At 47.8% G+C, this 26303-nt stretch overlaps 1 protein-coding gene and 1 pseudogene across 2 annotated transcripts; both read right to left on the bottom strand.

The window, feature by feature from the left end:
- Nucleotides 1-4894: 4894 nt before the first annotated feature.
- LOC116865270 lies at nt 4895-8534 on the bottom strand (annotated as a pseudogene).
- Nucleotides 8535-11849: 3315 nt separating this feature from the next.
- Nucleotides 11850-23709, bottom strand: UCP3 (uncoupling protein 3). 2 transcript variants are annotated; one of them, XM_032853115.1, is made up of 7 exons: nt 23537-23709; nt 17982-18218; nt 17281-17491; nt 16811-17011; nt 15516-15617; nt 14789-14969; nt 11850-12283 (listed from the first exon to the last, which is right to left on the bottom strand). In XM_032853115.1, the coding sequence occupies exons 2-7, from the start codon at nt 18105-18107 to the stop codon at nt 12169-12171; spliced, it is 936 nt and encodes a 311-aa protein (XP_032709006.1). In that variant the 5' UTR covers nt 18108-18218; nt 23537-23709; the 3' UTR covers nt 11850-12168. The 2 variants fall into 2 exon arrangements, with proteins under 2 accessions (XP_032709006.1, XP_032709008.1); XM_032853117.1 differs by having other exon boundaries at nt 17982-18194.
- Nucleotides 23710-26303: the final 2594 nt, after the last annotated feature.

Genomic DNA, 26303 nt, shown 5'->3' with positions numbered 1-26303 from the left:
GCTGAGAATGGCAAGGCTGACGCCTGGAAAGGAGCAGAGCCTGTCCAGGGTCACACAAGCCTCTCTACCCCGGCACCCCGCCAGGGCTCTTTCTAACAGCGCCCCCAGAGGGTCGGGTGGAGAGCACTCCCTGCTTCACCCGCCTAGTCCGCGACCCCCGGACCAGGCAAACAGGACGCTCGCCTCCCGCCGCTCTGGCTGGGCGGGGCCTCCCGACCGCTGGCGATTGGTTAAAGCCGCCGCGTTGCCCGCGGAAGGAGCCAATCCGGGCTGCAGCGGCCGGTGGCGGTTAACCGCCAACGGCCGCGCGACGCGGCCGGGCTTCCCGCCGTCTCCCGCCGCACCCCGGCTTTGCCCTGGGGACCGGAGGGATTTTCCTACCCGGGTGGGACGCAGGCCCGAGCGTGACGCTCCCGCCCCCACTTGCAGCCGAGTGCTCGAGCTGGCGCCGCGCGAGTGCGAAGGCGGAACAGGGCCGGGGCCTGCTGCTCGCCCAGCCCCCAGAAGAGAAATTGATTTAGATGAGCTGAACCTGGCTAGCCTTCAGGGGGCTGGCGGTCTTCTAGGGGCAACAGGAACGTAAAAAACCAGCAGTTGGGTCCTGTGGCTGGAACAAATACGACGTTTGGGGAGTAGAAGGAGATAGGACTCTTCTTTGCCCTAGTACGCCTCTGTCCCTTTCTTCCTGTTCTCATCTTTCAGCCTCAGGACTGTTCTGAGGTAGTGGAAGCGGTTTTACTGACTAGATTGTAAAATTCTCGAAAGCAGGAAGCTATTTCCTATATTTTTATTATCACAACAGTCCAAGGGGCGACTAGAGGTTCAGTGCGTGCCTTTTGGGCTGCTGTTGAAGATGCGTGGAAAAGCGTAATGGGAGGATGGGGGGGGAGATGAACATTTGCTGACTACAATTACCAGGTTCACGTTCAGTGTGAATACTTAGCATAATCTTGTGAAGCTGATATTAACCTAAATTTTACAGATGAGGAAAGAGTCCCAAAGAGGTTAAATCACCTACCTAATGTCACACAGCTAGGAAGTGGTGAGCCGCGACTTAAACCCTGGTTTATCAGATTCCATGCGTTTGTTTTCTGAATTGTCCGCAAGCAGAAATTGTCAGCTGAGAATAATTGGAATGGGCCTGGATAATTATAGCAGGAAAGAAAAACACGGAGCACATGGTCCTGGCAGAAGCAGAAAACAAAAGTGGAAACTGAGAAGTCAAGCCAGAGAAATTTTTCTGGCCCTGTGGAGGCTCCTATCCACTAGCTGGTCTAGCTTTTGCACAAGCGTCTGTCTGTTGCTGTGACGAAATGATTCCCAGGATGTCCTGTGACTGGTGGTGAAACTGCTGAACTTGAGGAGACAGAACAGGATGCATCTAAAGGCCTGAAGATGAGAGTGTCACCCTGACTGCCCAAACAGGGAAGAATCTGAGTTCCAAAGACTGCATACCCATGAAATGTTTAATCATTCCTGGCAAAATTCAAGGGCTGTTAAAAGGATCATGTGTGAACACTTAAAAAGAGAAGTAGAGATTCCCAAGACCCTGTGTGGATCCCTTAAGAACAAATCCTGTTAAATTCTCTAGGGGCGCCTGGGTGGCTCAGTGGGTTAAGCCTTTGCCTTTGGCTCAGGTCATGATCTCAAGATCCTGGGATCCAGCCCTGCATCGGTCTCTGCTCAGCAGGGAGCCTCTCTCTCTCTCTGCCTGCCTCTCTGCCTACTTGTGACCTCTGTCAATAAATAAAATCTTTTTCTTTTTCTTTAATAAATAAAATCTTAAAAAAAAATTCTCTCAACACAAGAGTTTGAAAACAAAAAAATAAACCACAAAACCCCCAAATGCTCTTTTATTTTGGCTGGAGCCAGGCAGATTAGAGTAATGCTATAGACCCCTGGACTTTTAGCAAGCCTATTGTCTGAGTCATTAGAGATCTTGTAGACAGATTAGAGAATGTATGCATACAGGTCAGTGCATTTTAAAAACTTGTTTCACAAAAAAAACCAAAAACAACAAAAAAACTTGTTTCACATCTGTTTCATTGAATATATATATATATATATATATATACCCCAGTTTAGTTGTAAATATATGTGCCAATAATTAAGCTGACAAAGTTTATAATGTTGGTAATCATACCAGAAAATAGTCCACTGTATTTACAGTTTTGGAACTTAAAAATTTTAAATACAGGAGCGTCTGGGTGGCTCAGTGGGTTAAGCCTCTGCCTTCGGCTCAGGTCATGATCTCAGGGTCCTGGGATCCAGCCCTGCATCGGGCTCTCTGCTCAGCAGGGAGACTGCTTCCCGCCCCTGCCCGCCCGCCTGTCTCTCTGCCTACTTGTGATCTCTGTCAAATAAATAAAATCTTTAAAAAAAAAAAAAAGAATGCCATAGAAAATTGAAAACATTAGGTTATTAAAATCAACATGAGAAAATGTTAAATATTAGACACTTCAAGTGTCTCTGTTAATTTTAAAATATTGAGTAGGTTGGCTGTGTTAACCCCTGAAAATAAACACAAAATGATCTGATTGCATTTTTTAAAAGATTTTATTTTTATTAAAAAATTTTTTAAATTTATTTGAGAGAGCGAGCATGAGAGAGAGAAAGTCAAGTGAGGGCATTGCGGGTGGGTAGGGGTAGGGCAGAGGGAGAGGGAGAAACAGGCTCCCTGTTATTTTTTTCTTTCTTAAAGCTAGCTTTATAGTGACAGTCACTAAAAAGCATCCTGCTGGTGTGGTGTAACTTATCACTTAAATGATGTTCAAAGTGTGTTGTGGTATAGTTTGGGAAACATTTAATATTGTTTGGCATCTTGCTGATTATAGCACATCCTAATGCAACAAAGAGCTGCTTTATTCTTTTTAATATTTTATTTATTTGACAAAGAGAAAGAGCACAGGCAGGGGGAGTGGCAGGCAGAGCGGGAGGGAGAAGCAGGCTCCCCGCTGAGCAAAGAGCACAATTCAGGGCTCATCCCAGGACCCTGAAATCATGACCCGAGCTGAAGCCAGGTGCCTAACTGACTGAGCCACCCAGATGCCCCAAACACTATATTTGTAATGTTGAATTAGAAAAACACTGTTAAGAGTTAAAAGATGCATCTTTAAAGAAGTTAAAAGACGTATCTTTAGTTAGCAATAAAAAGGAATTAAGTACTGATACATACTACAACATAGATGAACCCTGGAAACAGAATGCTAAGTGAAGGAAGCCAGACACAAAGGACCACATTCGGTATGCTTCTACTTACATGAAAAGTCTGAATAGGTAACTCTATAGAGGGAGAAAGTGGGGCTGGGAAAGATGGAGGTTATTGGGGCATGACAGGTAAAGGGTAAGGAGGGGCTGGGTGTTTTGAGATGATTAAAATGTTCTAAAATTGGTTGTGGTGACGGCTGCACAACTCTATACTAAAAACTGTTGACTTTCTCTCTAAATGTATGAACTGCAGAGTATATCAATTATATTTCAATAAAGCTGGTACCAGAAAAAAAAAAAAAGGAAAAAAAAATGCAAATTGGACCTGTTAACATCCTTTCAAGGACTGCTTGTTGAACTTTGAATGAATTCTAAATGGGTTAAAAAAATTTTTTTTCCCAAAACTTCTCATAAGATGTCAGTGAATCTTTATAGTCTGAGTTAAGACCTTAAAAAACAAGGTTAAATTATATACAACTATGCTGATTTGCATATCTTCAACAAGATTCAATTGATATACATAAGTTAAAGATATCTACTAGAATTCTTAATGTCTTGGGGCACCTGGGTGGCTCAGTAGTTGAGCATCCGCCTTTGGCTCGGGTCATGATCCCAGGGTCCTGGGTTCGAGCCCTACCTCAGGCTCCCTGCTCAGTGGGAAGCCTGCTTCTCCCATTCTCCCTGCTTGTGTTCCCTCTCTTGCTGTGTCTCTCTCCATCAAAATAAATAAAATCTTAAAAAAAAAGAATTCTTAATGCCTTATCAAACTTCTCAATACTGCAGGTTTATTGTTTTATACTCTTTCTACTCTAGATACCAAGAAGTATTTTCATAAGAAGAGTTAAATCTCTTCCATTAGCTCCAAAAGCATAGGTAACAAAATATAAAATTAGACGAGGTCTAGGTTTGATAAAGTAACGCATAAAATCACCATTACAATGTTCATAGTAGCTTATAAATGTTAGCAGTGATAGTAAAGTTTGTCCTTAGATCAACTCAAGATAAAAAATACAGTGTTGACTGCTAGAAAGTCTTTGTTTAAAAAAAAAAAGAAAGAAAGAAAAAAGAACCTAGCGTCAGTTAAAAAAAAAAAGACTTATTTGAGAGAGAGCTTTCGAGTGGAGGAAGGGGCAGAGGAAGAGAGGAGAGAGAGAGAGAGAAGCAAACTCCCCACTGAGTGGGGGAACCTGATGGGAGGGGAGGTGGGTGTCATCCCACGACCTGAGCCAAATCGAGAGTTGGATGTCCAACCTACTGAGCCACCCAGGTGCCCCTCAATTTTCTTTTAAAGCAGCTCTTTGTGGGTGCTTGGGTGGCTCAGTCGGTTAGGCACCTGGCTTCAGCTTGGTTCATTATCTCAGGGTCCTAGCATCGAACCCCACTGTTGGGCTCTCTGCTCAGCAGGAAGCCTACCACTCCCCCTGCCTGTGCTCTTTCTCTTTGTCAAATAAATAAAATATTAAAAAGAATAAAGCAGCTCTTTGTTGCATTAGGATGTGCTATAATCAGCAAGATGCCAAACAATATTAAATGTTTCCCAAACTATACCACAACACACTTTGAACATCATTTAAGTGATAAGTTACACCACACCAGCAGGATGCTTTTTAGTGACCGTCTCTATAAAGCTAGCTTTAAGAAAGAAAAAAAAAAACACCAAGTGTGAATAACACATGTTGTTATCAAATTACTGCAAGTGAAGATTAGCAGGATTGAGGAGGGTGACCCTCTATTCCATTCTGATAAGATTGATAAGATTTTATGTCTTAAATATTGCATTATTTGCAGGAATTGGGACTTCCATACCAGCATAAAATGGTAAAGCAAACTTGAAAAACTGGCTTCAGTGTGAATATCCAGTGTTAAATCTCTTTCCTGGAATGAATGAAAAATTAAGGACATGTAGACAGAATTTTCTCTGAACGGAATGGAGTGGTTTGTTTGTTCTGAATGGGGTTTTTGAAGGCTTTTTTCTCTGCAAAGTTTGTGTGTAGCAGGTTTCCTACAAACGTTCTCATTTAATTCAGAGCTAACCAGGAATTTCAAAGCACAGCTCAAGGGGAAACTAGTCGGTTTCTGTTGTGGCAACATCAGAGCTCTGTTTTGTTGTTGAATCTGTAGTTGCTTCCTCAGTGACTATTTCAAACGATTCTGTACATTCATTTGCTCTGAGCCGGAAGTTAAATCAGGTTCTCCTTTTTTTCTCAGAAACATCACCAAATTTTCTGTTTATAGGTTGTTTAGAAGTGTAGAGCATGGTGACATAACCACAGAAATCCCTGCAAACTCATTCTGTTCTGAATATTTGCAATGCTTTATGAGTCACGCCTCTCCTTGTAGTTGTTTTATCAAATGGGAAAAATTTCTCTCATCCCATCATTCAATATGTGTGAATATGTGTGAAGTAGGAATTACTTCAGGTTTATTATTATTTTTTAAGATTTTATTTATTTATTTGATAGATCACAAGTAGGCAGAGAGGCAGGCAGAGAGAGAGGGGGAAGCAGGCTCCCCACTGAGCAGAGAGCCTGATGTGGGGCTCAATCCCAGGACCCCGAGATCATGGCCTGAGCTGAAGGCAGAGGCTTTAACCCACTGAGCCACCCAGGCGCCTCTTACTTCAGGTTTATGACTCCAAGACATTATTAGTGCCTAATAATGACCATGAATTATATCTGACTGTTTTTGAAGTCTTACACTTTTGGACAGTAATAAAAAATGGGGATTTAACTTCTGGGTGGTGACTTCTGGATAATGGGTCTAAAATGCTGAGCTGTCTTCCTGCCAATGGGCTGGATCTGTTAGTGAGAGGAGCCATGGAAACAAGCAATTTGTAATTTTTGTTTAGGAGTCTGCTGCAAGTCGTAAGGTTCAAATCAAGAAGGCTTTACAGTGTAAGAGATTCAGAAGAAAAACATAATCGGGTTGTCATTACAATGCACAGACAGTATTTGTTTCTCTAAGTGCCGGATCAAGATATCTCTGTAGTCTGCGCTTGTCCTTCCCAAGTATTTTGAATCTTTTCTGATTCTGTAAGGAAGCTGTCCAGAGACTCATGTGAGAGTTTGCTAACTTTTGGTGAAAGATTTCCCATCATTAAAAAGGTTATAGTGTGGGGCGCCTGGGTGGCTCAGTGGGTTAAGCCGCTGCCTTCGGCTCAGGTCATGATCTCAGGGTCCTGGGATCGAGTCCCGCATCGGGCTCTCTGCTCAACAGGGAGCCTGCTTCCCTTCCTCTCTCTCTGCCTGCCTCTCTGCCTACTTGTGATCTCTGTCTGTCAAATAAATAAAAAATTTCTAAAAAAAAAAAAAAAAAAGGTTATAGTGGAGTCAAATAGGGAAGCAGTATCTTTGTGTATCCTGGGGACAGACCCGTACTGCTTGGACAGGCTGTGTCAGCTGGATCTAGTTTCACTATCAGAGCTGACAAAGCTTCTCGTTCAGGACTCCTACTTTCTCCACCTGCCCTGGTAAGAATATCTTTTGTGGATGTAAACTACTTTTAAATTTGTTTACAGAGGGTACATTCCACCATGATAATGAAGTTGGTCCCGGTTTCTTACTTGTCTCTTCTTAGGCACAAAGTTGGCCCAATCAGCAGTTCTTGGACACATCGTTCATAACCAATGATAAGTGTATCTCGAGGACATTTGCAAGCTCGGCAGCATTAATATGCTTATCTATTGAAAGAAGTATAGTTCCAAAGTAATTACTAGTCATCTTGTACTCAGTTCATTACAGAACTTTCAAGAGAATGAAATTGTCAGGGCGCCTGGGTGGCTCAGTGGGTTAAGCCTCTCCCTTCGGCTCAGGTCATGATCTCAGGGTTATCGGATCGAGCCCCACATTGGGCTTTCTGCTCAACTGGCAGCCTGCTTCCTCTTCTCTCTCTGCCTGCCTCTCTGCCTACTTGAGATCTCTCTCTCTCAAATAAATTAATAAAATCTTAAAAAAAAATGAAATTGTCATCAGAGATTGATAGGTTCAAATAAATAAATCCTTTATTACATAAACTATGCACCACATTATAATCTAGTGATCCAGAGAGTTAAGGACTGACCTGAATCAACGATCTGAACTATAGTATATTTCTCAGGCAAGATGCATATTTTTACATCATTTTTGTGATCTGACTAGTTTACACTCCCTACCATGTCTCTGTGGAATTTTCTACTGGCTTTATTGGTAGGTGATCATTCCTCCAAATTTCAAAAAGAAAAAATTTGATCTATACTGATTCATAATATCAATGTACTACTGTCTTTTAATGCCAAGAAACCGTAGACAGTCAGCTCTAATAACATTGGACAATGAAGCAAAACTTTTCTCTTTTTTCAAAATGTCCTCTGTAACCTTAACATGATACAAAAATATTATTATCTTCAGACCCACAATATCCAATAAATGGTGAAGGTAAAGCCTGAAAAAAATCCAGAGTATAATAGGTCCTCAAAGTATTTGCAGTCATCTTTCTTGACATGTTTATATTTCCATATCATAGCTGATGGTGGGTATGTAGAGGACTATCTACTTGGCATATTTTCTCTGTGAATTTTAAAGACCCTGTCACATATTGGCTAGCAGCTTGCTCTGTGGGTGATGTGCTTTATGTGGACCTCCATGTTTATGGTGTGAGAGCCCTGATACAGCTGGGGGGAACCCACTAGGGGCCTGGTGCCTTATACTTTGGAATTCCCAATAGTGAGGGCTCCAGACATCTCAGTGTGGCAGAGAACAGAAAATGGTGCCAGGGGTGTACCAGAGGACCCAGTTTGTTCATTAAATTATATTTTAAGGGAGAAAGAAAGAGCTTTAAGATCTTCTTTATAAGTCACTCTCTAGGCCTTAACCAGCTTTCCTATATAACCATTCCTGAAATTTTGATGGGAAGACTGGAGAATGCTTTCATTTTGCTTCTCTGCATTTCAAAATGTTTGCCTTTATGGCTGTTTTATTTCTGGCCTTTCCATATCCATTCCATATTGATCCCTACCACCTTACTCCATTATTCTGTCCTCTTCTGTTTTCTCCAGGATCTTGTTTCTGCAATCTATTTCCCTTATCTTCAATCTTTCCTTTCTTCTATTCTGTGTGTGTAAATGGAAAGAAACCCTCAGGACTTTCCTACCCCTTCTACAGTGGCTTTCCCCCCTCCTTCCTTTCTCTGCCACACTTTCCAGACAATTGGCTGTCCTCTGTCTTCTCAGCCTCTGGCACAACTCTTACATATTTGATGCATGAATAAAGGAATGATCTCACATTCATCTCATTCACTTTATGCCAGCCACACACAGCCTTCTTTCTGTTCTCTGAACATGTCAAGCTCATTCCCGTAGGGCCTGTGGGCTTCTTGTTTCCTTATCCTGGAACACTTCCTCAGATCTTCACCTGGCCAACTCCTCTCATCATCCCTGCATATACACACACACTCACACGTACATACAGATACCCTGCACACATAGTTACACAGGCACACATGTTTCTTGGAGATCACCAGTGATCCCTTTTTCAAATTAAGTGCATATTTATTTATTTATTTATTTTAAAAATTAAAACAAAAATTTTTTAAAAATATTTTATTTATTAGAGAGAACGTGAGAGAGCACAAGCAGGGGGAGCAGCAGGCACAGGGAGACGGAGAAGCAGGCTCCCCGCCGAGCAAAGACCCGGATGCAGGGCTCGATTCCAGGACCCCGGGATCATGACCCGAGCCAAATGCAGACACCCAACCGCCTGAGCCACCCAGGCGCCCCAAGTGCATTTTTAAAGTAAACTTTTTTCTTCCTTTCCTTTCCTTTCCTTTCCTTTCCTTTCCTTTCCTTTCCTTTCCTTTCCTTTCCTTTCCTTTCCTTTCCTTTCCTTTTTTTTTTTCTTTTCTAAGAGTGAGAACATGTGAGCTACCTAGGAGCCCCAGAGCACATTTCCTCTTAATGACTTGATGGAGTAAGTGTCTGTGGGTGTGTTGTGGGGGATGGGTGCGCAGAGCTAAGATGCCAACTTCCCTGTGGGGCCTCAGCTGGTGACCTGACCATTTTACAAGATCTCATCCCTGACTTCCTTGTGGCAGAATTGGGGATAGAACTAGGAAGGGCTTGCATGCTGTGGTTTAGTTCTTACTTTAGTTCTTCTTGCATGCTGTTTCAGTACTTAGAATCACTGAACTTTAGAGCTTTAGTTCATTTGGTTCAACTTCTGCCTTTAAAAAGTGGGGAAAGAGAGCTAATATTTTTTTTTTTAAGATTTTATTTATTTATTTGACAGACAGAGATCACATGTAGGCAGAGAGGCAGGCAGAGAGAGAGAGAGAGGAGGAAGCAGGCTCTTCACTGAGCAGAGAGCCGGATGCGGGGCTCGATCCCAGGACCCTGAGATCATGACCTGAGCCGAAGGCAGAGGCTCCAACCCACTGAGCCACCCAGGTGCCCCGAGAGCTAATATTTTGCCCAGGAAACTATAGAAGACCTCCCACCAATCTGGGCTTTCTTTCCTTTCTTTTTCCTTTCTCTTTCCTTCTTCCTTCCTTTCTTAGTTTTTTGAAGATTTTATTTATTTATTTGACATAGAGTGGGAGAACACAAGCAGGGGGAGCCGTAGGGGGAGAGGGAGAAGTGGAGAGGGAGAAGTAGGCTCCCCACCAAGCGGGGAGCCCAATGCAGAACTTGATGTGGGACTTGATCCCATGACCTGAGCTAGACGCCTTAGCGGACCTTAGCAGAAGCCTAAATACTGAGCTACCAAGGCGCCCCTGGTTTTCCTTTCTTCAAAAGTCTGGACTCAGAGGTCACTAAGGTGCTGCTCCCAATCAAAATAACTCTTGGTAGAATTGATCCTTTCTCTCTTTTGGTATCATCATCCAGATAGTTTGGTGGATGATGTGTTAACATTGCTATGGGGAGGGCGCCTGGGTGGATCAGTTGGTTAAGTGGCCAACTCTTGACTTTGGCTCAGGTTATGATCTCAGGGTCCTGGGATTGAGCCCTGCATCAGCCTCCTCACTCAGCTGGGAGTCTGCTTGAGGATTCCATCTCTCCCTCTGCCCAGCCCCCTCTCCCTGCTCATGCTCTCTCTCTTTCTGAAATAAATATATAAATTTTTAAAAAATACATATTGTTACATAGTACCTCATGGAAGACATAGTTCCTGGCCCTAGGAATTTACAAACTGAGACCAGGAGTTTAAGAATGATTTGTACATGCCAGTCAAGTCAAAAGAAAGAGAAAATTTTAAATATGGGTTTTATTTGAAAATCAAACCAGATATTAAATAGAAATAATCTTTCTTTATTTTTTTTGCTTTTATTTGAACTTTCCACTTTATATATGTTGATAATCTCAAATTATAATTTAAATTTAGGAAAGTGCTAAGGGTGAGTGGACATTTGCTTTTCCCCTCCTGGGATGCAGCAGTGTCAGAGTGGGGAGGGAGAGATGACGTTGCTGAGCACTTCTGCAAAGGTGGGGGATTGTTATTTCTACTTCTCTGCTAGGACAGTGAGGTATTAGGATTCCTGGTGGTTAGGTTTCTGGTAAGATGAAGGGAGGGGACATTTGAACCCAGTACTGTTATTAATGTCACAAAGGCCCAGCGCTGGCAAACAGGAAACCTGGTGAGAAAGGGACATTCTGTCTAAGAAAGAGAAGGCAAAAAAGACATAGCTGTTCTCATTCCCACACCCTTTATTGAATTATAATAATTTCCCAAAGAACTCTGAGCCCTGCTACTTTAGGCTGTCAGCCTGACATCTATCTTTTTTTCCGCAAGCCCGGCACCCTTCAGGGGTCTTACGGTCCTGCTGGGAAGCCAGGGCTGTGTGGGAGTGGGCCTTCCATGAGTGCACACCATTCTGTCACCCCTGGCCCCCCAGCCCCTGGCTCCTTTGGTCTAACCTCTAGACAACCTTTCAACCTTCCCTGGCAGTTCTTTACTGTCCTGAGAATATCTTTCCCAAGAACTTGTAAATATCAGAGCTTCCGCTTTTATAAAGTGCTTTCATGTCCACCCTGTCACCTGATCCTCATAACATCCTTGGTGAGAGAGGAGGGAAGGGCTTATTACTCCCATTTTATGGGAAAGAAGATGAGGTCTGCCCTCTTGATTCTGCAGTGTCATCAGGGAACAGTTACAAATCTCAGCCTCATGCTGGCCCAGCAGTGTTCTTTTGGCACAGGTTCCAGGTTTTCTCATTCTCTCTCTCTCTCTCTCTCTTTTTTTTTTTTTTTTTTTTTTTGTCTCCTATTTTCTAGAATCCCAGTGGCTTCTAAGTGGCAGGCACATTACACATATGGCTGATGATCCACGGTTAACCAAAGGCTGCAGTCACAGCTGTGTTGTTTCGGTAGCATACCTCCACACTCTAGCTGATTTCCAGGTGTCCTGTGCCACTGCTGTCTCATGCTTGCAGTCTTTTCTGTTTACAATTCATCATCTCATTAGATTTTTTTTTTTAAAGATTTTTTTTAATTTATTTATTTGACAGAGAGAGAGAGAGAGCACAAGTAGGCAGAGAGGCAGGCAGAGAGAGGGGGAAGCAGGCTCACCGCCGAGCAGAGAGCCCGATGCGGGGCTCGATCCCAGGACCCTGAGATCATGACCTGAGCCGAAGGCAGAGGCTTAACCCACTGAGCCACCCAGGTGCCCCAGATTTTTTTTTTTTTTTTTTTTTTTTTTTACAGAACATAGGTTTGCAGACTTTGGTTTTATCCACATGGATGTTTTGGTTTATTTTCTCTTGCCTAAATGTTAGGCATCCAACATCATGGGTCCCCCAAATTAATATAATTTAATTTCCAACTTGTCCATACAAAACAAATGTGTTCTTAAGACAAAGCACTGAAGACCAGAATCCTTTCTCTGCTTCTATTTCTTGACTCAGCAGCAAGTAAACAGTTGTGTAAACATGTGTGGGTTTGTGTGGGACCCACTGGTTCTTGTTCCAATTAGGTACTAAGTGGCCCTGCTTTATTCAGAATGGAGATTCCCGTAGGATCTGGACTTTCATCAAGGCCCGTTTCAGCTGCTCATAGGTCACGAACATCACCACGTTCCAGGTTCCCAAACGCAAAAATGATGGTGTAAATCTGATGAGAGAACAACCAGACTATCAGGGGGCGGGGACTAAGTACCCCACACGGATGTCCCACATAGTGCTCCCCGCATTCACGGCATTAGTGCCAAAGGACCTAGGACTCTGTTAGTCACAAACATTCTGTGAGTCCGTTCAGGCTTTTCTCCTCTGCCGAAGGAATTTAGGCAGAAGCAGGAGTCAAGAAAGGAAAGAAAACACATTTTGAACCAGGTTCTGTGTTAGGCAGTTAATTCCCGCAAGTCTATAAGGAAGCTACGATGGTTGCCACGTTTCCTTTTTAGAAACTGAGGCCCAGGCGTGTCTGGGTGGCTCAGTTGGTTAAGCGTTTGACTCTTGGTTTTGGCTCCAGTCTCGGTCCCAGGGTTGTGGGATGTAGCCCCTTGTCAGGCTCCGTGGTGAGTGGGGACTCTGCTCGGGATTCTCTCTCTCTCCCCCCCTCTCTCTACCCCCACCCCACGCTTGTGTGTGGGTGCTCTCTCTCCCTCCCAAATAAGTAAATCTTAAAAAAAAAAAGGAACTGAAGCCCAGGGCAGTTAAGGAGCTCAGCTAAAACTATCTGACTCCACCCTGCTGCTGGGTATTTCTGCAATCATTTACATGCTGAGGGGCCATCCCTGCGAGGCCCTACCAGGGCACCTAGAAGCCGGCACACCAGAGGGTGAAGACTGGGTGACACCAGCTTTATAATCTCCAGAGAGCCTGCCTGTCCTGTGATAACACAGCTGGGAGCCAGTCTCCACCTCAGCTTCACAGACTCAGGGAGGAGCCTGGGACCTGACCTGCGCCCTCTTCAGCCCCTCTGTCTGCTAATCCCCTCCTGGTCCTATCCTCTCCTGCCAGACTTACTTCCTGTGCCCTTGTCTGAGCTGCTCCTTCTGCCTGGGAATGTCCCCTACTCTCCTCCTTGCCTGGCTGGTTGCTCTTGGCTCTGCAGGACTAGGCTTGGGCCCCACAGACTCATACCAAGATCTCTCCAGATGCCTCAGCCTAGCCTCCCCAGGGAGAATAGCACTGGGGCAATGAAGGTGAACTCCAGAGTCCAAGCTGGGCTCAGACCTTAGCTCTCTCAGTTTCTAGTTTCATGACCTAGGACAGGTTACTTAATCTTTCTAAGCCTCAGTATCCTCATCTGTAAAATGAGGAACATAACAGCATTTACCTCATATAGTTGTTGTGAAGGACTAAATGAGTTAATGCACAGCATACAGTACAGGGCCCAGTCTCCGTAAATGCTCCATTAATGTCACCTATGTCTGCTGCTCTTTGAGGCAAGCACAGGGCCTGGCACACAGGAGATGCTCAGTAAATTGTTTTCCAAGTGAAAGAATAAACTGAGACAGGCGGTGGCTGATTGTAATGAGAGAAGCACTTACAGGGAAAGAACAGCCTGGCAACAGAAGGAGTTTTATATGTCACTTACAGGGTTGAGGACCTGATTGCATGTTGGGTCCCATCTAACATGGGGCACCAGAAAACTATCTGCTGAAGGCATCAGTGGTGGGAGGGGTGAGGGCCAAGCCAAGAGCCTGGCAATAGGACAGATGACAACACGGGGGGCATCTGATGATCTGGCTTAGAGCCATGGCTCTGACATTGTAAGTCTGGGATCTTGGGTAAGTCACTTGACCTTCCTGAGTCTCCATTTCTTCCTCAGTAAATGTGGAGAAGACCATCCAATTCAGGGGTTGTTGAGATAATCTGTGTAAAGTGCTTTGCATAAGGTCTTGTACTTAGTGCCTTAGTGGTCATGGTGGTTGTTCACAACCTACATTATTGAGCGCTGGCTCTTGGCTAGGGAGGTGAAAGATGGATAAGCCTCCAGTTCTGGCTTTGAGGAGCTTGTGACCCAGCATGGGGAATATTTTAACTTTACAAATCCTATAACACAAGGTAGGAGGTGGTAAGTACCCTAAACAGTAGAATCAAGGATGTATTGGTGAAGTTCACAGGGAGGAGGAAAGATTCCTACCGGAGAATACTGGGGAGGAGGTGGCCTTTGAACTAGTTCTGACGCATGTGCATGAGCGGGAAAGGCATTCCATTAAGAAGGAATGGTAAAAGCAGACCCAGAAGCAAAAAAATGTGACGTGTGCTGGGCATTTCGGCCGCCATCCGTGCTGATCCAGAGTCATGACAGTGGGCTGGAGGCAAGTCTCAGGACGACCGACCACCTTTCCTTCCTCCCTTACTGTAAGTTTGGGGATAGTCAACACTTTGACCTATGCCTAGAATTCTTTTTCTCAGCCTCCCCTGACTCTTCAGATCAGATTTGGTCCACTTTTTTTTTTTTTTTAAACTTCTTTAGTTCTTTATATTTGTCCTTTGTGGTGTTTACATCTGTGCTGTTCACCACCACGTCCCCAGGTGGACCCGTGGTAGGCACATTATATGTGGAGGAAGGAAAGAAAGAAGAATGGAAGGAAGGAAAGAAAGAAGGGAAGGAAACAAGCCCAGGTTCTCTGGGAGGGGGTGCTGGAGGCAGGAAGGGGAGACTCACCCCTTATAGAAGGCAGTGGGGCCCTCGTGGGCCACCATCTTCAGCATGCAGTCCAGGGGGCTGTGGTATTGGCCTGGGGGCGAGTTCATGTACCGGGTCTTCACCACGTCCACTGGGGAGGCCACCACTGTGGCACAGAAGCCGGCTCCAAAGGCAGAGATGAAGTGGCAGGGGAAATTGTCTGCAGCGGGGAAGGGAGGAGCAAGTATGGAGCTGTGGGAAGGCAAAGCGCTGCCTTTCTGTTCCCCGTGTGTCGTCATTTGTCCTTCACTAAACTGGAAACTCCTGAGTGTAAGGACGGTGCTTTCTAAAGCTCTCACAGGACTCGCAAAACAGAACAGGGCTGTCCCACTGCTGGACGCCCAGCGATCTCATTAAAGGAAAACGAAGTATGAGAAGGTGACACTTGCTTCAAGGTGCATGGTGGGAAGTGCTGGGCTGGAACCCAGGGCTCTGGCCTCCCTGTCCAGGCTTCTTTCCCATTCATCACAATGATGGAGGGGTATTTTTTTTAAAGCTCTAATTGGCATTATTAAGTGATTCATGAATTGGGCAGCACCCCGTCTAGCAAGTTAAGAGGCACTCCTATACTGGGCATTTTTACTGGGCACTGCTCCCCTCTCTGCTCCTTCTAACACCCAGTCACCTCTGAGTGGTACCCACTCTGTGGAATTCCAGGTTTCCTCCCTGCTGTGGGAGGGCAGCTCCCCGGAACCCAGGTCCTCACCCGTGAGCAGACGATAGTCTAGCAGCTTCTCCTTGATGATGTCATAGGTCACCATCTCAGCACAGTTGACGATGGCGTTCCTTGTGATGTTGGGGAAAGTTCCTGTGAAGGATGGGATGGGGGCTGATGAGTGAAAATGAGACACGGACTCCCTGGTTGCAAGGTCCTGGGCTCCAGTTTGGGGGCAGAATGCTCCATTCCAGGGGTCTCAGAGGAGCCCGCCTCATCTGAGCGGATTCCACACTTTCCTCTCTGGGGCTAACTCTTAGGTTATCCGTGTCCACCTCAGAGACAGGAAACAGAGAGGCCCTCTTATGTTTGTCTGAGCCACACTTTGGAGAATAATCTGTAATATCTATCAAAATTAAAATATGCCTCCCTAAGACCCAGCTAAAGTCAGGCAAGGAAGCCTTTCTTCTTTCCAAGAGCTCCAAGACTCTTGGAGCAGTGACAGGAAGTAGCACTGGGAGGCCCTAGGAGAGCATCAAGACCCAGCCACTGATATCACAGATGAGGGCTGGACTTGGGGAGAGTGCAGAGCAAATCAGGCTGTGACCCAGGGGTCCTGTGCTTAACCTTCACTGGGTCACTCTCTTTTCTGCAAGGATTGGTGTGATCCTTGGTCCACATGTGGGAGAGATTCCAGCATTTGTCACGGTGGCCTCCATGGGGACACATAGGGACCCCGGAAGCCTTACTCTTGAGGAAACCCCCTCCTCATTGAATCTCCTTGCACCCGACAACTCACAGCTGCCTCCTCCACTGGCCTCTGTTTCTTCTCTGAGTCCTGTAGTCCTACAGTCCTATGTCTATAGTCATCACCCCTGAGAGAACTTTGCTGGGGAAGCCCGCCCCTTCCATCTCCACACACCTAGAGCCCACTGAGCCTTGAGGCCCAGCTTCCGTGTCGCCTTCCCCCCCCGACCTTGGAGTCTGCACGGCCTCTCTTGCCTCTGGCTGTGTACCTCTGTGTGACCTTTGCACGTCCTACCCTGTGGAATGGCTGCTCCTTGACATGTCTCCTCCCTCTCCATCTGTGAGAGCCATGAGGGTAGGGAAGGTATCTTCCATTCCTTTATGTCTCCCTCACAGCAACCTGCACATGCTGAAGGGTTGCCAAATTGAATTGAACTCGGGCACTGTGGCAGGTCAGTGTGAGAGTTTTGGTTGGGATGTTCTTGCAGGATCACTGGACTATACCATGCTGGGAGTTCCCTCCTTGCTCAGTTCTCCACCCTAACTCAGGGTAGGGCATGCTCTACCCTGGGCCCTCTGAGCCTGGAGTCCAGACCTACCTTTCCATAGGCCCCTGAGTCCTTCCTCCCTGGCGATGGTCCTGTAGGCGTCCATTGTCCCACTGTATTTCCTGTTGCTCCCGGCCCCAAGGTGTATGCTGGCCTGAAACCGGACCTTCACCACATCCGTGGGCTGGGCACATGATACCGCCATGGCCCCGGTGGTGCAACCTGCCAAAATCCGGGTAGTGATGCTCGAGTCTGGAGAGGAGGAGAGAGAGGGGGTCGGCGTTTGGCCAGCCAGTGCTCCTCCGGGCTGGACGCTCTTCTCTGTGGGGCTGCCCCTGCCTGACGCCTGCCTCTTCTCCCAGGCTCGGGGTCCCGACAGCGGCTCTGTCTCCTCGTGACTGTCTCCAGCCTTCAGCGGCCCAGCCCTGCCTCTGAGTCTGCACCACCTGCATCCCTGATCCGCTAGCCTAGAGTCTGCTTCTGCCTACCCCCTCTGTGTCTCCGGGATGCCAGGCACTCACGGTCGGATCCCTTGGGGGTGTAGAACTGCTTGACAGAGTCGTAGAGGCCGATGCGGATGGAGGCGAAGCTCATCTGGCGCTGCAGGCCGGCGACCAGCCCATTGTAGGGGCTGCGGGGGCCCTCGGTGCGCACCATGGTCAGGATGGTGCCCAGCACGCCGCGGTACTGGGGTCTCTGGGCTGCCTGGGTCGCCTGCTTCTCCCCCTGGATCTGAGGAACGGCCCAGCAGAGGGTGAGGAGCTGGGAAAGGGGTGGATGGGGCCGTGTGCAGAGGGGCCTGCCCGGGGCTGGTTCTCGAGTGGGAGCACGATTGGAGCCGCCACATCCCCGTGAAAATAAGGTGTGTGCCCCCAGCCACACCGTTCCTAAACTGTGACCCGTGGTGTGGTGCTCAGCCCTCAGAGCACATGGAGGGCAGATTGTTTTCCCCACAACAAGTGGTCAGTGGTTTGCCCAAGGTCACACAGTTACTTTTCCTTCACACTCCATGGTTTCCGAAGTCAGGTGAGGCCAGGAAGGGCCCAAGGACCTACGATTTTTTTGTCTCAGACGATGGTGGCGCAGGGTTGTAAGCAGTGGAGTGAGTGGCCTGCGCGGGGTTCTGTGAGGACGAGCAGGCTGGCACACGCTAGAGGTGCTGGTGTGGAGAACTCAGTCCTGCCTTTGATCTGAGCAACGACCCTTGCCAAAAAGTACTTACCTGTAGGCGAACCTTGGCTGTGTCCAGTGGAAAGGTGAGTAGATCAGCAAAACAGGCTGCTGTGCCTGCCCCCAGGAATTTCACAGCTGTGGTGGGAGGTACCTCTGAAGGCTTTAGTCCAACCATGGTCCCAGAAGGTTCTGCCTGGTCCCTCCGGGGCCCAGGAGAGAGAAGAGAGGAGAGAGGTCCAAGAAGAGAGGCCGCTTTGCAGTCCTGAGCTTTAGTGCAGGGAGGAGGCTGCCAGAGACAGGCCAGAGGAGGCAGATGGAACTTGGGCCATCCAGACCTGTCCCCAGGCTCCTTTCAACACTGGGAGAAGCTTTAGTTAGAGAAAAGCCGGGGCTTTGCTATGTTTAGCTGTCTGGATTTGGCTTATAAGAACAGCTCACTTTCCCATTCCGTTTTTCTTGCGGCCCTCTCCTACTCCCTCCTTTTTCCACTGACCAGGTGGATCTTCATCCTTTAGAGGGGGAAACTGAGGCCCAGGCAGGGACCAGATCTCATTCCGACTCCATCCTACAACCTGTTTCCTCCCACACCAAGCTGCTCCCTGGAGTATACGGAGAGCCGACCGAGTCTTTCCACTGCACGTCCTTCTTCCCCAAATCAACAATATGATTGTGCCTCGTGACTCATCTCAACTGTTGTTTATCTTGGATGAAAGCTTGTTTTTTTGCAAGGCTGCTGGAATATACTCTTATTATACTTAAAGCGAAATCGTTCCCAGCCTGTGATTCCTCCTCTCTCACTAAAGATTGTTAATCTAGGACTAGAGGTGTTTCCTCCCAAAGCTGTGGGATTCCTGGGGCTGATGTTCTGCTTTGAAGGAGGGAGGGAGCCTGGTCCTGGGCTCCTCTGCTGCTCTGCCTCCCAGGGCTCCCAGTGAGATGGGGCTGCAAAGCATCCTGCTGCTGATGTTGGGGACAGTGGCAGCTGCTCTGCCTGGCTCAGGACAGGTCCTTTCCCCTCACACCTTTGAGGACATCCCTTCTCAGCTGAAGAGAATGGGCTTCTCAGACAGAGGAGGATCCATCTTGGGTCAAGAGAATGCGTCTCCTCTCCCTGTGTGCACTTGGGCCTGTACCTGTCCCACTCCTGGCTGAACAGGGACATGAGTGTATCCAAAGGTCCTGGCTTAGTTGTGGTTACCTTGGAAAGCTGGCATGCCTGTCATGGGCAGCCCTGCATTCTTATCACCTGGACTTCTGGGCATCTGGTTTTTGGTGCTGATGCCATTTCTTAGCAGGTCACACCCCCTGGCACCCATTTCACACATACCCCTAGTATGCTGGGATCCTGGATTCTTCAGGGTCCTCACCCCCCTAGAGTCAGGGCCAGTGCCACAGAGTTGTGAGGCGGGCACAGTGTTTGTCCCTTTCCTTCTGGGGCAATAAAAACTCTGGTCCTGGGTGAGGAGACCTGAGCTCCTGCTGAGTCTTCATGGCTTACTAATGCTGGTGGAAACTTGGGTGTGTCATTTAACTTCTCTTGGGCAAATGAGAAAAATATATTACCTGCTCACCAATGATAAATTGGATGCCAAAAGATAAGGGTGACAACCTAAGTTTTCTTTCAGTACTGCCCTGTAGAACTCCAGTTCTCTCTGTGCTGTCTCCTCAACCTACATGGCACCTTCACTCTTATGCTTGCTGCCACCTTTCCCTAACCAAGCCTGTTCTTTAATGTTCTAATTCATGCTAAAGTGTAAGTGATTATCTTAATGATCAGGTATGTCTTGACCACTATAGTAGGTACTACGGAAGGAAAGATACGGAATGAAGCAGGTTTGGCCCTGGCCTTCAAGGAGCTTGCTGATAGGTGTTGAATTAGCTAGGGAATTAGAGAGGTAGGATGGAGGAGGAAGGTCTGAGGTTGGAACTCACCAGCCACTGGATTCCAGTCTGGAAGCCTGGGTCATAGTGTGGTAGGACAACTCTTAAATCATGCCCGGAGGAATGGGATACTTTTTATTATTTACTTATTTATTTATTTAAAAATATTTTAATTTATTAGAGAGAGAGAAGGAGCAGGGGGGTGCACTTATTCAGAAAAATTCCAATGTCCTTGCCATGGCTGGTGGGCTCCATAGGACCCACATCATGCTAGGTTCTGTGCTTGTCATTCCAGGAAATCTGGGGATGAGCAAAAACAGTCGTGTGATTTGCCTACAAGGAGATCTCAAGGAGTCTCCTGGGGTCATCAGACACAACCACAAGTAACTAGTGCAAGATCAGTTGGACCAATGTCAGAGGGGAGCGAAGCCCCAAGAAGTGACTCAAAGGAGGGGGAGACCCTCTCTCTTGTTCGTGAGGAGGGATAAGAATCATTTCACAGTGGAGGGTGGGAGGAGGGTCACAGAGGTTAGGCTTTGAAAAGCCGGCACGATTTTGGCAGCTGAAGCAGGAAGGGTGTTCTAGATGTGGGGAAGGGCATGAGCTCGTGTGAGAGTCCAGGGCATGGATTCAGGTAGGAGGAGAAAATGACGACCTGGCTGTGAGGCCCTCGCATTAGAGTTTTACACACAATCCCACTGAGTTCTCACACCTTTCCTGAGAGGTAGCTGCTCCTTTCCCCTACATTTGGGTGCGCAAATCAGGGCTTTGAAACATGAGCTTCCTGAGTGTTACCAACCTGGGGCGTCAGAGCCTGGTGCACTCTGCTGTACTTAAGGCTCAAAGCAGCCTTGGATGGAAGGCAGGGAAGCATTTAATTACATTTTACAGATGAGAAAAAGAGGTTTGAGATGGAGAGAGACTGGTTTAAAGACATAGAACCTCAGCTAAATTCTTCTGATGGCAATGAGGCCCCGTCACCTTTCACCCCGGGACCCCAGTGGGGGTGGTAGTCTGTATTTCCAGACCTAGTCTTTTTTATTCAGGGCATTCAGATCCCTTTGCAGCTAATGGATTATATGCAAAGCCATCTAGAGAATCAAGTGCTAAGCATACAGACCTACAGCGTGGTGAGGAAAGCTGGGTGGGCATCACTGCCCAGGTTGGACAATGAAGAAAATGGCCTGAGAGGCTGAGACCTGTGCGTGCCACACAGTCAGGTCTCGGTCTCCCTCTGCAGTGTTCCTCCCACAGCCTGTCTTCCTGCTTTTCTGTACTGCCTCCCTGAGGGTCCACTCCTCCAGGTGGTGGTGTGGAGGCCCTGGCGTCCACGGACCTGAGCCTGGCGGAGGGGACAGACTGCAGGATGCTAGGGGAACACCGTCTTCCACTTGCCTCCTTTCCATTTCCCTTTGCCTCCAGAAGACCAGCAGCTGCCAGGAGGGCTCAGTTCCCAGCAAGGAGGCTCTGTCTGGGGCGTGTGCAGGTGAATGCGTGAGCAGCTGCCTCTCTTGTTCCCGGCCCTGGCGTTTCCCCAGCCTTTCCCCTTCTCTGACGTGAGTTGGACTGCTCGGAGTCCTAGAATCAGGAAGCTGAGTGTCTGACGCTCAGAGCTAGGGAGGCCCTTGGGGGTCGCTTTCTCTACTGTCTCTTACTGTTGTAAGAGTGTAGGAGTGTCCTTTCTTCGAAGCCTTTGGTAGCCACTCAGATTCTAATAGAAGAATCCTATAAGTTAGGTATTTTTATTCCACTTGCAGAGTTACAAACTGAGGCCAAGACAGGTGAAATGACCTGTCAGAGATCACACAGTGAGCGCAAGTGGGATTCCCACCAGGGCTATGTGACTCCGAGGCATTCTGTGGTCTCAGCCTGGTGCAGAGTGTTTGTGCTGTGCCTGGATCCACAGGGAACACTTCATGGGTTTTGTCTCATGGGCTGGATCTCCTGGGGGAAACCTGTTTTCCTCTGGCCTGGGGGTTGGGTGGGAGGATTGGGGGAGCCTGAACTGTCAAACTCCTTTGGCCCGGCCTCTGATCCCACAGCTTCTTGTTGATTAGCTCAGTAGCTGTAGTTGTTTTCCCTCTAGATAGGGAGCCCCAAAGGCTGGGATAGGGTCTACTTATCCTGCTTCTCTGTGTAGCCTGGTTCCGGGATGGCCCAGGGCTAGAGGGGCCCAGGGAGGACCAGTTGACCAAGGAACCCCACTTGCTGAAGTGGAGAAATGGGAAATGAAATCAGAGAAGCCCATAGTGATCTTTCATGGAGGGATCTGGAATGCCAGGGCTGTACTGAATCAGAGAATGGGGAGTGATTGGTGGTTCTCAAGTAGAGGAATGACATCATCAGGCCAGTGTTCAGAGTATGCGGGTGCAAATGTCAAGGCTGGACTGGAAGGGGAGAGGCCAGTGAGGAAGTTGTTGGAATGGTGCAGCCAGAGCTGTTGGAGCCACGCAGTGGCCACACGTGAAGCCGCAGCCTATTCTGGACGCAGCCCTGAGCCACGGGAGGCAGAATGGATGGGCAGGGACTCAAGTTAAAAGCCCTACCTTGTTGGGGGGGTGGGTGTGCTAGAACTTTCATTAGTCAAGTTATGGTGGAGAGGGAGGCCACAATGGTAGACTCAGGAGCTGCCCTGAGGCCACTGTTTCCCACTTCTCTTCCCCCTTGACTCCAGCATCCTGAATTGATACTTGAGGAATTCTAGCAGCCAGCGGAATTTTGTCAGTGGCAAAGGGGAAGTTGAGAGCAGGATTCTTCTCTCCGTAGCTCTGCTGGGGCACTTGAGGCACAGGATGTTCCAGTAACCCTAACCCTGGTGTCTGCCCAGTGCTTCTTGCATGAGGCATGGTGCCGAGGACTTTATAGGTATTGACTAATTCAGTCCCTTTATAAGGCTATACGGTAGTTGTCACAAAGATTCCCACTCATAAACAAGGGACCTCAGGCTGTGAGGGCTTCAGCTAGCCATAAGACAGACGGAAGGGATGGGGCTGGGACTGGAGCCCAGGTCAGTGTGACACTGTGCCCGTGCCACTGGCTGGAGCCTCACTCTTCAGGGAGAGCTCAGGATCCCCAGAACTGCTTGTTTACTGAATGGATTCTCAGAGGCCCTCAGCGCAGGAGATCCTGATTCAGGTCTGGGCTGGGTCTGGGGAATCTGTTCTCCATGGCAGCTCAGAAGCAGGGATCAGACAACCCCATTCTGAGATGCCCCGCCTGATCTCACCCTCCTGGCAAAGCCTGCACAGCATATCCCCACTGAGGAAGTCGCTTGAGTAGAGTTGTGTGGGCTCGTGAACTTCCCTCCCTGTGAGGCCAGGGGTGCATGCACCATCTCCACTCAGGAAAGGGGTCCCCAGGACCTTCATGGGGAAAGGGCTTAATGCTCTAGAGGAATTCTGGAGATTCTGTGCTAGACTAAGGAGAAAGCCACTCTTGTCTATGGAGATTTGCAAAATCAGAGCAGAGGCGGCCATCAGCAAAAGGGGACAGTGAGTTGTGGGTGAGTGACACAGATGTTGAGGTCGAGCCTCTGCCCGGCCATGGTGCCCCCGCATTAGGGTTGCCGTTACTCCTTCTTAACTTGGTGGGGGAGAAATGAAATCTACCAGCTCTGTAGTATCCCAGGCTAGTGATCTGCGTTCTCACCGGGCTGCTCTCTGTAAGCTGCCGTGAAGGGCAGAGCATGGAGAAGGAAGGGGGTGGTGGAGAATGGGGTCTTACCTGTGAGTCCAGCCAGGGCAGGGGAAGCACAGGGCCTCCTTAAGGCTCCTTAGGGCTCCATCCCAGGAAGGGGCAGCAGGGATCTAGTTGCCCCCTTACCATTCACTGTTGTCTCTCTGCCTCCGGCTTGGCACCTATCTTTATACGCTCCAGCTGGCTTGAAACCTTACCCTACAGAAGCTTAGTTGACAGCCTGATCACTTGACAAGAGGAGGCTGGCTGGTGAGTGGCAGGGAGATGAGGGGAAAGGTCAGAGTTCCAGATCTGGTTTAGTTCCTCTGACTTAGGGTTCTTTAAAATAGCTCCTTCCAGCTGCTGAAAGAGCTACCTCAGGTAATCAGGGCACATATGGGGACAGGGGTTGGACCTGTCACCTTTGAGAATTCAAAGGTCAATGCCACACACAGGATAGGCAGGGCAGGGCTGTCCTAACATTAACAATGATAGTAACGGTCATTTCTTGGTGCCTACTGTGTGCCAGATACCTTAGAGACATTATTTCTATTTTTCACAACCCTATGAGGTGAGTACTATTAGGATTCTGTTTGTTTGTTTTTAAATATTTTATTTGAGGGGCGCCTGGGTGGCTCAGTGGGTTAAGCCGCTGCCTTCGGCTCAGGTCATGATCTCAGAGTCCTGGGATCGAGCCCCGCATCGGGCTCTCTGCTCAGCAGGGAGCCTGCTTCCTCCTCTCTCTCTGCCTGCCTCTCTGTCTGCTTGTGATCTCTCTCTGTCAAATAAATAAATAAAATCTTTAAAAAAAAATAAATATTTTATTTGAGAGAAAGAAAGCGAGCATGAGGAGGGGGGAGGGGCAGATGGAGAGGGAGAAGCAGACTTCCCTGAGCAGGGAGCTGGCTATGGGGCTCCATCCTGGAAACCTGCGATCATGACATGAGCTGAGGGCAGGCACTTAACTGACTGAGCCACGCAGGTGCCCAGGATTCTGTTTTTTTTTTTTTTTTTAAGATTTTATTTATTGATTTGACAGAGAGAGATCACAAGCAGACAGGCAGGCAGAGAGAGAGAGAGAGAGAGAGGGAAGCAGGCTCCCTGCTGAGCAGAGAGCCTGACGCGGGATTCGATCCCAGGACCCTGAGATCATGACCCGAGCCGAAGGCAGCGGCTCAACCCACTGAGCCACCCAGGTGCCCCTTTCTTTCTTTCTTTTTTTATTTTTTGATTCTGTTTTTTTTAAATAACAGCTTTACTGAGATATAATTCACATACATACAGTCCGCCTATTTAATGGATATAATTCATTGGTTTTAACTGTTCAGTTATCCAACCATCATCACAATTTTTAAAAAATTAATGGTTTTTTAAAGATTTTATTTATTTATTTATTTATTTATTTGTTTGCTTGTTTGTTTGTCAGAGAGAGAGACAGAGCACACAAGCAGGCAGAGTGGCAGGCAGAGGCAGAGAGAGAAGCAGGCTCCCTGTTGAGCAGGGAGCCCGATGTGGGACTCGATCCCAAGATCCTGAGATCATGACCCGAGCCGAAGGCAGCCGCTTAACCAACTGGGCCATCCAAGCATCCCATCATCACAATTTTAAAATATTTTCACCACTCCCCACACGCTCCCCCCAAATCCGTGTACATCAATAATCACTTTCCTTTTTCCCTTACACTCAGCCCCAAGCAATCACTAATCTACTTTCTGTCTCTATAGATTTCTTTTTTTTTAAAAGATCTTATTAATTTGAGAGAGTGAGATCGAGAGAGAGCAAGAGCAGGCTGAGGGGCAGAGGGAGAAGCATGACTCCGGAATTATGACTTGAGCCAAAGGCAGATGCTTAACTGATGAGCTGCCCAGGTGTCCCTATCTCTATGGATTTCTGAACCTTTCATATAAATAAAATCCTATTGTATGTGACTGGCTTTTCTCAGTTAGCGTAGTACATTCAAGATGTGTCTGTGCTATAGCATGTATCGGTACCTCATTCCTTTTCTCGCTGAGCATCTAACATTTGTAATGCTTCCTTTACAAAGGAGAAAATGGTGTCAGGGAGGGACAAGGACTAACCCCAGTCACACTGCTAGTATATGGTGTTGCCCAACCCCCAGTCCTTAAATTATAATATTTATAATTATAAATTAATAATTATAATTCTGGGTCTCTCTGCTGTGACCTTTACCGTCTCACACATGACACTGAAGGGAGCCAAAGGGAGTGGGCAGAGGTGTGTGGAGCATGGCAGGGAGGGCTCCTAGCAGCTGCTACTACTGTAGGCTCCATCAGTAGGCACTGAGGGGAAGGGTGGGGCACATCTGAACCTGGGACGCAGGTGACACAGGAAAGAGGGGATGGGGACAGGAGAAAAGAGGGGAATTCCGGGGTGAGAAGGGAGTTAACTGGGTAGGGCAGAGGAGTAGGCAGAACCCATTTCTGGACTTGGGCACAGAGCCATGGCCACAGGGCAAGTGGTCACAAGTCTAGACATTCAAGTGCAAAGCCAGGGCTGTGTCTGTCCTCTCCCTTGGAGCAGACCGTGCCCTAACATCAGTAGCCCAGGCAGTTCCCTTCATAAGGGAAGGGGCTGCTAGGACCGCTGAGGCTGGGCTCAGGAAGTAGGTTCCGGCTCCAGCTGGAAATGCTGGCCTGAAGGTGGTGGGTAGATTGCAGTGGGTACATGAGAAGGGATAAACAGCAGGCGCTCAAACAAGGAGGCCGTGGGCCCTGGAGTCCCCAGAGGGAGGACTCAACTTATATTGGGCTGGGAGGCTTCTTGAGGGCAGGGCCAGGTGTGTCTGCTGCGGCTC

This window comes from Lontra canadensis, unplaced genomic scaffold, assembly GCF_010015895.1.
Source record: "Lontra canadensis isolate GAN:19392208 unplaced genomic scaffold, GSC_riverotter_1.0 scaffold7, whole genome shotgun sequence".
In the NCBI taxonomy this organism is placed as follows: Eukaryota; Metazoa; Chordata; class Mammalia; order Carnivora; family Mustelidae; genus Lontra; species Lontra canadensis.
This window is presented reverse-complemented; position numbering and strand designations above follow the sequence as displayed.

What these genes read in the sequence shown, in the direction of transcription:
- UCP3 (XM_032853115.1), bottom strand. Translation starts at nt 18,107, where the DNA reads ATGGTTGGACTAAAGCCTTCAGAGGTACCTCCCACCACAGCTGTGAAA. An exon ending in CAGCCAAGGTTCGCCTACAG is followed by an intron (nt 17,492 to 17,981) that starts GTAAGTACTTTT and finishes GCCGTTCCTCAG; the next exon opens with ATCCAGGGGGAGAAGCAGGC. An exon ending in CACCCCCAAGGGATCCGACC is followed by an intron (nt 17,012 to 17,280) that starts GTGAGTGCCTGG and finishes CCTCCTCTCCAG; the next exon opens with ACTCGAGCATCACTACCCGG.